We start from the raw sequence: 14,269 nt of genomic DNA on the forward strand, positions 1-14,269 counted from the left end.
GCCAACTCAAATCTGTCTGTGCTGAGACAGGCTTTTCAGCAGGTCTGGATATTGTTTAAAATATTCCAGAGCCTTACAAGAAGAAAATGTAAAAGCACTTTTCTGTGTTATGTAACAGCTTGGATGGAGTGGTGGCTCACGGGTGTCACGCCCTGACCATAGAGAGCCTTTTAATGTCTCTATTTGGTTTCGTCAGGGTGTGGTTTTTCTGGTGGGCATTCTATGTTTAGTTTTTCTTTGATTTTGTATTTCTATGTTTTGGCGGGAATGGTTCTCAATCAGGGACAGTTGTCTATCGTTGTCTCTGATTGGGAACCATACTTAGGTAGCCCTTCTTCCCTCCTTTCTTTGTGGGAAGTTGTCTTTGTTGGCACTATAGCCTTTAGCTTCACGGTTGGTTTTTGGATTGTTTGTTGTTTTTGTCGGCGTCATAATAATAAAAGGAATATGTACGTGTCGTAGATAATTGTTTCAGAAATATAATACTGTCTATAGAAATATAATACTCTCAGAAGAACTTTGTGAATTCAATGTAGACATTAATACAAGTTATTAAGAGCCGCGCTGGTCCGCGGAATAGCCGCCGCTTCTTAGCACTGGCTCTGCTTTTATACATACATAGTATTTGTGTACATCACATATGTAAATAAAGTTACTCCCCCTTAGTATCTGCTTTTGGTTACAACGATGGCAGAACTCTTTCCATGTTCTAAAAATAATGTATGTACTGCATGCTTATGTTTTACGTGTTAGTCATCAGTTATCTTGCCTACATCTTTCTTCCTGTATCCTGCTGACCATAGCACGTTCAGCTGTCATGAATGCACGTATGGTCTTGGTTAATGTATTCTTTCAAAAATAGAGTATGGTCTGGGTGTCATATGGCCTGGATATCATCTTCTCTTAATGTGCATGTCCTTGCTACTTCAGCCTAACAGCCAAACCTAACCTCTCAATGGTTCGCTCCAACATACGCTCACCACGCTGCACCTTGGTCCTCTTCTTTCAACGGCCGTGACAGCGGGGCTGAGCACTGGGCTGAATGTTGAGCGTCTCTCCACATAGTGTTGAGGCAACTTTGCCATGCCACAGCCCCACACTTAATTGTAATAACAGGTGTGTGCAGTGAAGTGTTAGAGCACTGGAAACGTCCATCACCTGGCCTTGTTCAAAATCAGAAGTATTTTATTTAGACAAGGGTTTGTGTCAAACCAATGGACATTAAATGATTGCTCAGAAAGTGTGCGTGTGTGTACTTATGCATGTGAGTTTTTATGCCATGGCCTTGCAGACATGTGGAAGTTGTTTTGTTTAGTTGGCCTATTATCTGGCTGAGGTGTGCTGTGGTAGAAGAATCAGATGGTCTCTCTCTCTCTGCTTTCTCCCTCCATCAATCTTGGCTTCAGGGCTGGTTGGGGAGCCACTGACTGATTCTTGGTCAAAGGCATATGTGCCTCATTATACAGTTTTGCCCCTGACATGAACTAATGATGCAAATCCACCACAAGATTTGGCGTGATTTTAAAAAAGAACACAGAGGCTTTGTGTTCTTAAGGTGATTTTAAAAAAGAACACAGAGGCTTTGTGTTCTTAAGGTGATTTTAAAAAAGAACACAGAGGCTTTGTGTTCTTAAGGTGATTTTAAAAAAGAACACAGAGGCTTTGTGTTCTTAAGGTGATTTTAAAAAAGAACACAGAGGCTTTGTGTTCTTAAGGTGATTTTAAAAAACAACACAGAGGCTTTGTGTTCTTAAGGTGATTTTAAAAAACAACACAGAGGCTTTGTGTTCTTAATGTGATTTTAAAAAAGAACACAGAGGCTTTGTGTTCTTAAGGTGATTTTAAAAAAGAACACAGAGGCTTTGTGTTCTTAAGGTGATTTTAAAAAAGAACACAGAGGCTTTGTGTTCTTAAGGTGATTTTAAAAAACAACAGAGGCTTTGTGTTCTTAAGGTGATTTTAAAAAACAACACAGAGGCTTTGTGTTCTTAAGGTGATTTTAAAAAACAACACAGAGGCTTTGTGTTCTTAAGGTGATTTTAAAAAACAACACAGAGGCTTTGTGTTCTTAAGGTGATTTTAAAAAACAACACAGAGGCTTTGTGTTCTTAAGGTGATTTTAAAAAACAACACAGAGGCTGTGTTCTTAAAGTGATTTTAAAAAACAACACAGAGGCTTTGTGTCCTTAAGGTTATTTTAAAAAACAACACAGAGGCTTTGTGTTCTTAAGGTGATTTTAAAAAACAACACAGAAGCTTTGTGTTCTTAAGGTGATTTTAAAAAACAACACAGAGGCTTTGTGTTCTTAAGGTGATTTTTTTCTACCGCACGGCATTTCCTCATTCAGGCTATAAAAAAAACAATTGGCCTCAATGGTATTTCCACATTAAGTCCACTGCAAGTGCTCACCTGGGTTTCTGCAATGGGTATACACAAGCTCTAGAAACAACTGCTTCTTGAGCATTAGCCTAGTCCTATGCCTCAAAGTAATGTTTGTGCACTTTCATCCTCAAACGCAGGCATCGCATCTTCAAACGGTAGTGAGCCAGAGAGAAACCGGAGTCATATCATTTGGGCCTTCACGTGATGATTGCTGGGAATACAAGGGACTTTGATCCCTTTCCTCTCCCTCCCATTCTCATTTAAGTCAATGGGCTACACATCCTGATGTGGTGATTGTGGTTTAGCTGGACCACTGCTCTCCAGTCAGTCTGTGGCCAGCATCTGGAGAATGAGCTAGTCCCTCTGAATGAAGCCAATTAGCACAGGGACAACATTGACTTTGGAGCTCTGAGACTGCTTCTTCATGGTCCCAGTTGGCCCACCTCCACCTCTATCCCGAGACTGGTATGGGTATGGGAGATTATAGTTCATTATGGGCAGCATGTGTGGCATCTGGCTCTTTAAAACACTCCACTAAGACCTGGGACTTAGTTTAGCTTGATTGATAGTCACAGTGTTCCATTTCGGTATAGTCCATTTCGGTATAGCATCCAGGAGCAGAAGCTGTCTCTTCAAATAGGGAAAACACATCATAAATCTCTGAACTCTGAGAGGGATGGAGATAGTGATGGATGGAAAGTGATAGAGAAGGAGCAGGAGGGGAAATGAAAAGTAAAAGGAAAGAGTGAGACAGGGAGAGGGGAAACCAGAGAGAGTCATTTCACCTGTCAGTTAGGTGAGAAAGTGGGATAGAGGATTTGTGTTTACTTGTTTGGCGAGTGTTGACTTGGTGAGTGCTCCAGCCGGCGGGTAATGTATCGAGGTGAGATGGGGACAAATACTACCCATGTCTGCCACAATGTGTTGGCGAGTGAATACATCACTATCCATTCTATCAAACACCTAGTCAGTGTGATAATTTTCCTGAACAGGCAAAACTATCCAGTACTTGCACTGAATTCTTAAAGAATCCCAAGGCTATCCATTCATTATAACACACTTACTATATAATAACTAGTTTACTGTCACTTTCACACACCCCTCAAATTGAGGGGCCCTGATCACTACAAAGACATTATATAATCGCCCCCAGAGAAATATGTGTTAGTGGTAACACTTCCAGTGGTGCTACAGTATGATCTCACCATTCACAACTAAAGAACCACTACTGGTCCAACACTGTCATCCACTGGGATAGGCTACGTTCTCACCTTGCAAAGTTTAGGTTCAGGAAGACAGAGATGTGTGCAAGTATTTCTAATGATTGATTTGATTGGTTTATTTTCATTTTAGTGCCATACACCGTTTGGTGCCAAGACACTATTTCTTAAAGTACATGTGCACAAAACTCAAAACAAAATGTAATTGTAACTAATAAAAAAAAATGTAAATGTTCAAATGAAATATGTCGCTATTTTCCTTATATACAGAGTTTACAAAACATTAAGAACACCTTCCTGATTTTGAGTTTCACCCCCTTTTGCCCTCATAACAACCTCAATTCATCGTGGCATGGATTCTACAAGGTGTCAAAAGTGTTCCACGCGCTCTCACCACTGGTGTCCCCCAGGGCTCTGTTCTAGGCCCTCTCTTATTCTCGCTATACACCAAGTCACTTGGCTCTGTCATAACCTCACATGGTCTCTCCTATCATTGCTATGCAGACGACACACAATTAATCTTCTCCTTTCCCCCTTCTGATGACCAGGTGGCGAATCGCATCTCTGCATGTCTGGCAGACATATCAGTGTGGATGACGGATCACCACCTCAAGCTGAACCTCAGCAAGACGGAGCTCCTCTTCCTCCCGGGAAGGACTGCCCGTTCCATGATCTCGCCATCACGGTTGACAACTCCATTGTGTCCTCCTCCCAGAGCGCTAAGAACCTTGGCGTGATCCTGGACAACACCCTGACGTTCTCAACTAACATCAAGGCGGTGTCCCGTTCCTGTAGGTTCATGCTCTACAACATCCGCAGAGTACGACCCTGCCTCACACAGGAAGCGGCGCAGGTCCTAATCCAGGCACTTGTCATCTCCCGTCTTGATTACTGCAACTCGCTGTTGGCTGGGCTCCCTGCCTGTGCCATTAAACCCCTACAACTCATCCAGAACGCCGCTGCCCGTCTGGTGTTCAACATTCCCAAGTTCTCTCACGTCACCCCGCTCCTCCGCTCTCTCCACTGGCTTCCAGTTGAAGCTCGCATCCGCTACAAGACCATGGTGCTTGCCTACGGAGCTGTGAGGGGAACGGCACCTCAGTACCTCCAGGCTCTGATCAGGCCCTACACCCAAACAAGGGCACTGCGTTCATCCACCTCTGGCCTGCTCGCCTCCCTACCACTGAGGAAGTACAGTTCCCGCTCAGCCCAGTCAAAACTGTTCGCTGCTCTGGCCCCCCAATGGTGGAACAAACTCCCTCACGACGCCAGGACAGCGGAGTCAATCACCACCTTCCGGAGACACCTGAAACCCCACCTCTTCAAGGAATACCTAGGATAGGGTAAGTAATCCTTCTCACCCCCTAAAAAGATTTAGATGCACTATTGTAAAGTGGCTGTTCCACTGTATGTCATAAGGTGTATGCACCAATTTGTAAGTCGCTCTGGATAAGAGCGTCTGCTAAATGACTTAAATGTAAATGTAAATGTAAATACTGGTCCATGTTGACTCCAATGCTTCCCACAGTTTTGTCAAGTTGGCTGGATGTCCTTTGGGTGGTGGACCACTCTTGATACACACGGGAAAATGTTGAGTGTGAAAAACCCAGCAGGGTTGCAGTTCTACACTCAAACTGGTGTACCTGGCACTTACTACCAGACCCCGTTCAAAGACACTTAAATATTTTGTCTTGCCCATTCACCCTCTGAATGGCACACATACACAATCCATGTCTCAATTGTCTCGGGGCTTAAAAATCCTTCTTTAACCTGTCTCCTCCCCTTCATCTACACTGATTGAGGTGGATTTAACAAGTGACATCAATAAGAGACATTGCTTTCACCTAAATTCCCTAGGTCAGTCTATGTTATGGAAAGAGAAGGTGTTCTTAATGTTTTGTACACTCAGTGTTTATGCACCACTTTCTATAAGCTTTTTAATTGGGTGCCAGTCAGACCTTATGTGCGGGTAAAGCTTAAAGCAGCAGCACATAAAGATATAAGCATATTTCTTTTTTAATTAGCCACTGGAGGGAAGTTAATTTGCATATCTACTGGCTGATAATTGAGGCTGTGTGAGTTCAGTTTGTGCCCTCGTGTCCTCCTTATTTCTCTCTCAGTCAGGTGACTGCAGGCACGGGTGGAATGGTGGCGTGGGTCTACCTTAATCCATGTAGTGCCTTCACTGCAAACACACACGCACAGAGAGAGAGTGCTACACTGACCTTCAATGTGTTATATGTATTGTAAATCTTCTGAATGGCACAAATACACAATCCTTTTCTCAATTGTCTCAAGGCTTAAAAATCCACCTTTAACCTGTCTCCTGCCCTTCATCTACACTGATTGAAGTAGATTTAACAAGTGACATCAATAAGTAATAATAGCTTTCATCAGGACTCACCTGGTCAGTCTGTCATGGAAAGAGCAGGTGTTCCTAATGTTTTGTCCACTCAATGTATACTTTTATGCCATAAGAATGAGCTACTACAGACAAGCAGTGGATCATTGACAGCATGTGTCAGAATGATGAAGCTGTTCAGGCTTCAGGGCTGAATTGGCTATTATGAAGTTCTCATTTGAGTAATGACATTGCTTACCACAGCTACAGTTAAATGGCATGCAAGACAATGGCAATGATACAAAACACAGTGGCAGTGTTACGAAGAACCTATTCTAAAATGTCCTGGAAAATGAGTTCTGCTGATGAGTACACAAACAATTTCAATGACTTTTTGTGCGATATGTAAAAAGGCAGAGTGATATAATTATTTGCACATCAATAATGAATCTGAACTAACATCACATTTTGAGGAGGACATTAACTTGACATACCTTGAGCCGCTGCCACTGCCACCAAGAAAGGCAGGAGTAGTGACACTTTTGTAACGTCCCACATGGTGTCCCACAATTACACACTTGGATGCTTTCCTTCTCTCTCTCTGCGTGTATTATATTATCAAGTCAAGAGGAAATTGTGTTGTTCTTCAAAATGTCAGGCTACAGAGTCTGAGTGCTCTCAGGTGTGAATGATGGTGGTTGGAAACCTGCTCCTGTCCCTAAACCCAGCCATATAAAGATTGTAAATTAGACGGGGAAACAGGAGTCTTAAAAGAAGGGACACCCAGAGTGCAGTCTAATCCAGCCCCCCTCTGCTCACCATTGGCCAGTGGTCTCTCACATCTGTGTCTTCCATAACACTCCCCCAAAAAATGCAGGAGAGAGCGGGGCGAAATATTACCTCAAATAAAAGGGTGTTTTTTTTACTTTCCACAGAGTAAGATTTCATCGGTTCTGTCTGGATTGTAATACGTTTTTGGGCTGTTACTGAATGTTGTATCCACCAGAGTACACAGAATGCATCACACTAAGATATTGTGATTATGTTTGTATACAGAACTCGTAAAAACGGACAGCTTTTCTACAGTATGCTCAACCTCAGTGTAGTGTAATTGATGAAAAAAGCCTGTCAATTGCGTAACAATGGCATTCAAATTGGCCATAACCAAAAATATATACTTTGGCATGCAAAACATGTTTTTGTCATACAATTCATCAAAAGAACTACACTGAACAAAAATATTAACACAACATGCAACAATTTAAAAGATTTTACTGAGTTACAGTTCATATAAGGAAATCAGTCAATTGAAATAAATCCATTAGGCCCTAATCTATGGATTCACATCACTGGGAATACAGATGCATCTATTGGTCACAGACACCTTTCAAAAAAAGTTGGGGCGTGGATCAGAAAACCAGTCACTGTCTGGTGTGACCACCATTTGCCTCATGCAGCGTGACACATCTCTTTCGCATAGATTGGATCAGACTGTTGATTGTGGCCTGTGGAATGTTGTCCCACTCCTATTCAATGGCTGTGCAAAGTTGCTGAATATTGGCGGGAACTGGAACACGCTGTCGTACACGTCGATCCAGAGCATCCCAAACATGCCCAACGGGTGACATGTCTGGTGAGTATGCAGGCCATGGATGAACTGGGACATTTTCAGCTTCCAGGAATTGTGTACAGATCCTTGGGGGTCATGCATTATCCTGTTGAAACATGAGGTGATGGCGGTGGATGAATGGCATGACAAGAAGATCATCAAGGACAACAACCACCCGAGCCACTGCCTGTTCACCCCGCTACCATCCAGAAGGCGAGGTCAGTACAGGTGCATTAAAGCTGGGACTGAGAAACTGAAAAAACAGCTTCTATCTCAAGTCCATCAGACTGTTAACCTCTACATGGTTGGTGGGTCCCCCTCAGGATGGTTGAGCTAACGTAGGCTAATGCGATGAGCATGAGGTTGTAAGTAACAAGAGCATTTGAGAAAAATCTCAAGTTGTGCACAAAATTTGAGATAAATAAGCTTCCAATAGGAAGTGCTACGCAAAAAACGTACTCACATTTTAACTCGGAGGTTCTGAGTTTCCGAGTTGTCTTGAACGTGGCACTAGATTAGAGCTTCACATCATTTGTGTACTCGCAGACAGCATGACAATGCCAGATGGTCAACTTCTGGTTAGAATTTGTAACTTTAACAACTGCTGATTGCACGATGATTCTCTGCAAAGAGGGAAGTGGCATCATATGGCATGCCATTCAACAAACACTCACTTCAAAACACACAGAGCCATGCTTGTGAAATAGAATGCACTGACTAGTTGCAAATACTGATGTTTAGGAGTTATTCCATAAAATTCCCTCCGGTAGGTTGGATAATTCCATGCAGATCTGTGAAAAAAATATGCACTAGTCTGCCCTCTTACTTAGATGTTCTACCCTTAGTTCTAAATCACTGAAATCCAGAACAGCCTACCAATCAACTGTAATAGAACATGTCTCTTCCAGAGGAGGCTGGTGGGATGAGCTACAGAAGGATCGGCTCATTGTAATGCCTGGAATGGAATAAATGGAACGGTATAGAACACCTCAAACAGAAGTATGAAAACCTATAGCTTCTCCCACCGGCCTCCTCTGGTCTGCTCAATATGATATTAGTATCGGCTATTATCTGTTAATTCTCTTCCACCCTCTAAAGACCATCAATACCATTAATTAGACATTAGAAAAATACATTCTCACTTAAATATATGAGAAAGAGCCTCTCAGAAAATATGACTTCTTGCACACAGTGCTAACACTTAGAGGACAGTGCAGGGTTTGGTATAAATACAATATGACTTCTTGCACACAGTGCTAACACTTAGAGGACAGTGCAGGGTTTGGTATAAATACAATATGACTTCTTGCACACAGTGCTAACACTTAGAGGACAGTGCAGGGATTGGTATAAATACAATATGACTTCTTGCACACAGTGCCAGCACTTAGAGGACAGTGCAGGCTTTGGCATAAATAAACTAGCTAGTACATAAATCGTCCTGTATCCTACTCACATCCATTCACAGGCCTATTATAAACATGTTTAGATGTCAAGTCAAAATGATGAGAGACACTCGTCATCAACTAACTACCCAGCTTGCACTACACCTATTTGCCACATTGATTCTACACTGAGTATACAAAACATTACAAACACCTGCTCTTTCCATGACATAGACTGACCAGGTTTATCCAGGTGAAAAAGATGATCCCTTATTGATGTCACTTGTTAAATCCACTTCAATCAGTGTAGATGAAGGGGAGGAGACCGTGAAAGAAGGATTTTTAAGCCTTGAGACAATTGATTTATTGAGACAATTGTGTATGTGTGTCATTCAGAGGGTGAATGGGCAAGACAAAATATTTAAGTACCTTTGAACGGGGTATGGTAGTAGGTGCCAGGCGCACCGGTTGCAACGCGGCTGCGTTTTTCATGCTCAACAGTTTCCCGTGTGTATCAAGAATGGTCCACCACCCAAAGGACATCCAGACAATTTGACACAACTGTGGGAAGCATTGGAGTCAAAATAGGCCCTTTGAAACACTTTCGAAACCTTGTAGAATCCATGCCCTGAAAAATGTAGGCTGCTCTGAGGGCGGGGTGGGGGGGTGGGGTGCAACTCAATATTAGGAAGGTGTTTTTTGTACAATCAGCGTATATTTTAATTCAGTTGTAATCAATAAACCAGAGACAGCTTGTTTTACTGTAGCATCCCAAATATGAAAACATTTCCTCTCAAATGCAGAATTGATATGAACTAAGCACACTGCAGACACAAGTTCTGATTCCACTCCATCAACTCTGGATTTAGAGACAATTATTGAGGAAATCATTCAGCATGTAATATCATCCGTCTGATCTCCTGCCTGATCTCTTCTAACAATGTCTGAGGCTTGGCATGGATTTGCATAACCTACTGTGTGATCTCTGATGTTAGGGAGCAAAATGGCAGTTTTATCCACCAACACAGTTTGGACTGTACAAAGTTGTAGCTCCTGTGGAGGATTTACTGTCATGATTACCTTTAATCTTGTCAGCTTTCATATGTCCTACTTTCTTACATCGAATCACATCGGAATCAAAACAATTGTTAAATTAGATATTTTATTGGACAAAGAGTTAACTCTGTAACTGCAAAGCAACGAACAGGTGTTACTTGGACTAAGGAAATGCAGCAGTTTAGACTGAATTATATATTTTTTAAATATGCAGCTGCTAGAAAGTAGTTTTACCCTAAATCCAAGCATTCTTCAATAAGAAAAACAGAACTCAAAACATAATAATACATAACAAAAAACAGTTAACTCGAAGGTACAAAACACCTCTTCCGCTCAACATTCATCGTTTTTTGCTGAAGGAGAAAGATCATCTCAGGAATTTGCAAAGAAGCAATCACAAAAATGAGAATGACGCAACTCACTTGGTAACTCACATGAAAACTCACATGGAAACTCCTCAAACCATTTCCAAAACAGACATACAACTCAGACCTCCCACAGATTCTATACCATTTTTCTATTGTATTTGAGCAAACATAGTGAATTCTGGGTAAGGCTAAACCTGCTCTAGTCTACACCCATTGGAGAGATAGCACATGAACGGTAAAGCACAGTAACAATCTATAAAATACAAAACGTGAATATATTATCCATATTTATCCAAAATGAGGACTGGTGAGGGTGTACAGAAGATTTTACAATTCTATAACACAGTCTATGCCTGGATATTCTGGCAGGTTCAGATCGTATTTCTTCTGGATGTCATAAGGAAGGAAGCGTCCCGCCAAGTAGTGCTTCCCTGTGAAACTGGTGGCACATCTCTTTGGTGCCATAAGCGAGATCAGGACGTCTGGGTTGATCCCATCTGAGGTCACCTGGTCAACATCCCAACCTTTAATAAACAAGGAAATGATGATCACAATTTTTTGAATTCCATCTCCATTGATGGGACAACTAACCTGCCATCTACTAGCTATGTCACGTGACATAACATCATGGAGAGCATGATTATCTCACTTAAGCTTCTCCTTTCAACTTTAATCGGCATTTCATATTTTACAGATTAGACACCTGCCAGGTAGCAGCATTCCAGAACAAGTTAAATGGGGAGAGGGTGGGTTAAAAAGGGGCCAAATATATATAAGGGCCAAATATATGTACTACACTTAGCTATATGCTTTACTATCTCATTCCATCCAGGTTGGTCTCTACAGCTCGGTAGTGTTGAGGATGACTTGAGGTTGATCTGACAAAGGCTATCGCAGCTGCAAATGTGGCCGGTGAAAACCATGTGTTTGATGTGTTGATACCATTCCTTTGACTCCGTTTCAGATATTACTATGAGCCCGTCCTCCCAAATCAAGGTGCCACCAACCTCCTGTGGTGGAGCATGTACAGGCTTTTATTTTGTATGGCTTACTCGTGTTTAGCTCAGAGCTAAAATCCTGTTTTGGGCAAATTTCTGTACATTTGTGCAACACTGGTTGGTACATGTTGAATGTGCAGCATAGCTTTCAGCCTTACCTGAGGGTATGTCCAAACTTACGATGGGGATCTTGACCTGCTTCAGAGTGACTAGGATGCCAGCGTAGGGCTCCTTCACGTCTGTGTGGTCAGTCTCTGGCCCCAGGATGGCATCGATCACCAGGTTATAGGCATCGTTGATCAACTGCACCTGAACACACAACCATAACACAACCACAACTCAAACTCTGGTCAGCATCTAGACAAGAGCTTTACATTGTTCTCACAGCTCCAGCAAGGTGCACTTTCATAAGTCAGTTCCGCTAGCAGATGTCAACTTTAATTCAAGGATTCATTTGTACAATACACAAATTAATACTTGAATTAAACTTGACATCTAACATTTTATGTTTTATAATCTTTTTTTTATGTTGCTCACCTCTGTTGGAAGATAGGAGAGGAATGGGATGTCCATCTTTTCACACTGAACTGTGAAGTCCTGTTGAATGGTGTGAGGGGTACGTTTGGGATAGTAGATGGTTGGCTCATACTCCTGTGAGAGAGAGAGAGAAAATACTACTACCGGTCAAAAGTTTGGACACACCTACTCATTCAAGGGTTTTTCTTTAATTTAGCTATTTTCTACATTGTAGAATAATAGTGAAGACTATGAAACACATTCATAAAACTATGAAATAACACATATGGAATCATGTAGTAACCAAAAAAGTGTTAAACAAATCAAAACATATTTTATATTTGAGATACTTCAAATAGCCACCCTTTGACTTGATGACAGCTTTGCACACTCTTGGCATTCTCTCAACCAGTTTCGCCTGGAATGCTTTTCAAACAGTCTTGAATGAGTTCCCACATATGCTGAGCACTTGTTGGCTGCTTTTCCTTCACTCTGCGGTCCGACTCATCCCAAACCACCTCAATTTGTTTGGAGTCGGGGGATTGTGGAGGCCTGGTCATCTGATGAAGCACTTCATCACTCTCCTTCTTGGTAAAATATCCCTTACACAGCCTGGAGGTGTGTTGTCCTGTTGAAAAACAAATGATAGTCCCACTAAGCCCAAACCAGATGGGATGGCGTATCGCTGCAGAATACTGTTGTAGCCATGCTGGTTAAGTGTGCACAAATACACATACAAAGATCATCCGTTCCCCCACACTGCGTCTCACAAAGACATGGCGGTTGGAACCAAAAATCTCCAATTTGGACTCTAGGCCAAAGGACAAATTTCCACTGGTCTAATGTCCATTGCTTGTGTTTCTTGGCCCAAGCAAGTCTCTTCTTCTTATTGGTGTCCTTTAGTGGTGGTTTCTTTGCAGTCATTCGACCATGAAGGCCTGATTCACACAGTCTCCTCTGAACAGCGTAGCCTAGTGATTAGAGCGTTGGACTAGTAACCGGAAGGTTGTGAGTTCAAACCCCCAAGTTGACAAGGTACAAATCTGTCGTTCTGCCTCTGAACAGGCAGTTAACCCACTGTTCCCAGGCTGTCATTGAAAATAAGAATATGTTCTTAACTGACTTGCCTGGTTAAATAAAGGTAAAAAATAAAAATACATAAAAACAATTTAAAAAACAGTTGATGTTGAGATGTGTCTGTTACTTGAACTCTGTGAAGCATTTATTTGGGCTGCAATTTCTGAAACTGGTAACTCTAATGAACTGTGCAGCAGGTAACTTTGGGTCTTCCATTCTTGTGGCGGTCCTCATGAGCGCTAGATTGTTTTTGTGACTGCACTTGGAGAAACTTTCAAAGTTCTTGAAATTGTTGGGATTGACTGACCTTCATGTCTTAACATAATGATGTACAGTGTCTTCTCGTTCCTTATTTTAAATCAAATCAAATTTTATTTGTCACGTGCGCTGAATACAACAGGTGTAGTAGACCTTACAGTGAAATGTTTACCTGCAAGCCCCTAACCAAAAATGCAGTTTAAAAAAATAAAATAAGAATAAGAAATAAAAAATAACAAGTGATTAAAGAGCAGCAGTAAAATAACAGCGAGACTATATACAGGTACAGAGTCAATGTGCGGGGCACCGGTTAGTTGAGGTAATATGTACATGTAGGTAGAGTTAATAAAGTGACTATGCATAGAAGCTGTTTAGAAGCCTCTATTCTTGCCATAATATGGACTTGGTCTTTTACCAAATCTTATTTATATCCCCCCTAACTTGTCACAACACAACTGATTGGCTCAAACTCATCAAGAAGGAAAGAAATTCCACTTTTTTTTAACAAGGCACACCTGTTAATTTAAACGCATTCCTGGTGACTACCTTATGAAGCTGGTTGAGAGAATGCCAAGAGTGTGCAAAGCTGTTATCAAGGGAAAGGGTGGCTGCTTTGAAGAATCTCAAATATATTTTGATTTGTTTGATACTTTTTTGTTGGTTACTACATGATTCCATATGTGTTATTTCATAGTTTTTATGTCTACATGGTTATTCTACAATGTAGAAAATAGTTTAAAAAATATATATATATAAAGAAAAACCCTTGAATGAGTAGGTGTTCTAAAACTTTTGACCGGTAGTGTATATGAAAATGAAATATGAATGAAATACCCCGTAACCGTATAAATCAATACAGGCCCTCTAAGATGACAAGGTGACAATTTAAGAGAGAACATACTTTGCTGTCTGTGGGTTGATCAGGGCTGGAGAGACAGACAGCTGGAGACTGACAGGGCTGCCCTCTGATTAGCACAGCACTGTAAGCCTACTAGCACTCTGGACTCTGGGATGACTAAATTACACCTCCATGATTAATGATAGACATTTAGGGAGAG

At 41.6% G+C, this 14,269-nt stretch overlaps 2 protein-coding genes across 3 annotated transcripts in view; both read right to left on the reverse strand.

The window, feature by feature from the left end:
• Nucleotides 1–7,226, reverse strand: part of LOC118401391 (cartilage intermediate layer protein 1-like) — a 71,309-nt gene extending 64,083 nt beyond the window's left edge. The window contains exon 1 of one of the 2 annotated variants that reach the window (XM_035798859.2): nucleotides 6,439–7,226. In XM_035798859.2, the coding sequence (XP_035654752.1) occupies nucleotides 6,439–6,502 (64 nt within the window). In that variant the 5' untranslated portion in view covers nucleotides 6,503–7,226. The remainder of the gene's footprint in view (nucleotides 1–6,438) is intronic. The other variant, XM_035798858.2, reaches the window with a different exon arrangement.
• Nucleotides 7,227–10,081: 2,855 nt separating this feature from the next.
• Nucleotides 10,082–14,269, reverse strand: part of LOC118401392 (yjeF N-terminal domain-containing 3-like) — a 91,266-nt gene continuing 87,078 nt past the window's right edge. The window contains exons 4-6 of the mRNA XM_052475062.1: nucleotides 11,898–12,011; nucleotides 11,519–11,669; nucleotides 10,082–10,886 (exon numbers count right to left, since the gene is read on the reverse strand). Coding sequence (XP_052331022.1) covers nucleotides 10,690–10,886; nucleotides 11,519–11,669; nucleotides 11,898–12,011 — 462 coding nt within the window. The 3' untranslated portion in view covers nucleotides 10,082–10,689. The remainder of the gene's footprint in view (nucleotides 10,887–11,518; nucleotides 11,670–11,897; nucleotides 12,012–14,269) is intronic.

This window comes from Oncorhynchus keta, chromosome 22, assembly GCF_023373465.1.
Source record: "Oncorhynchus keta strain PuntledgeMale-10-30-2019 chromosome 22, Oket_V2, whole genome shotgun sequence".
Classification (NCBI taxonomy): Eukaryota; Metazoa; Chordata; class Actinopteri; order Salmoniformes; family Salmonidae; genus Oncorhynchus; species Oncorhynchus keta.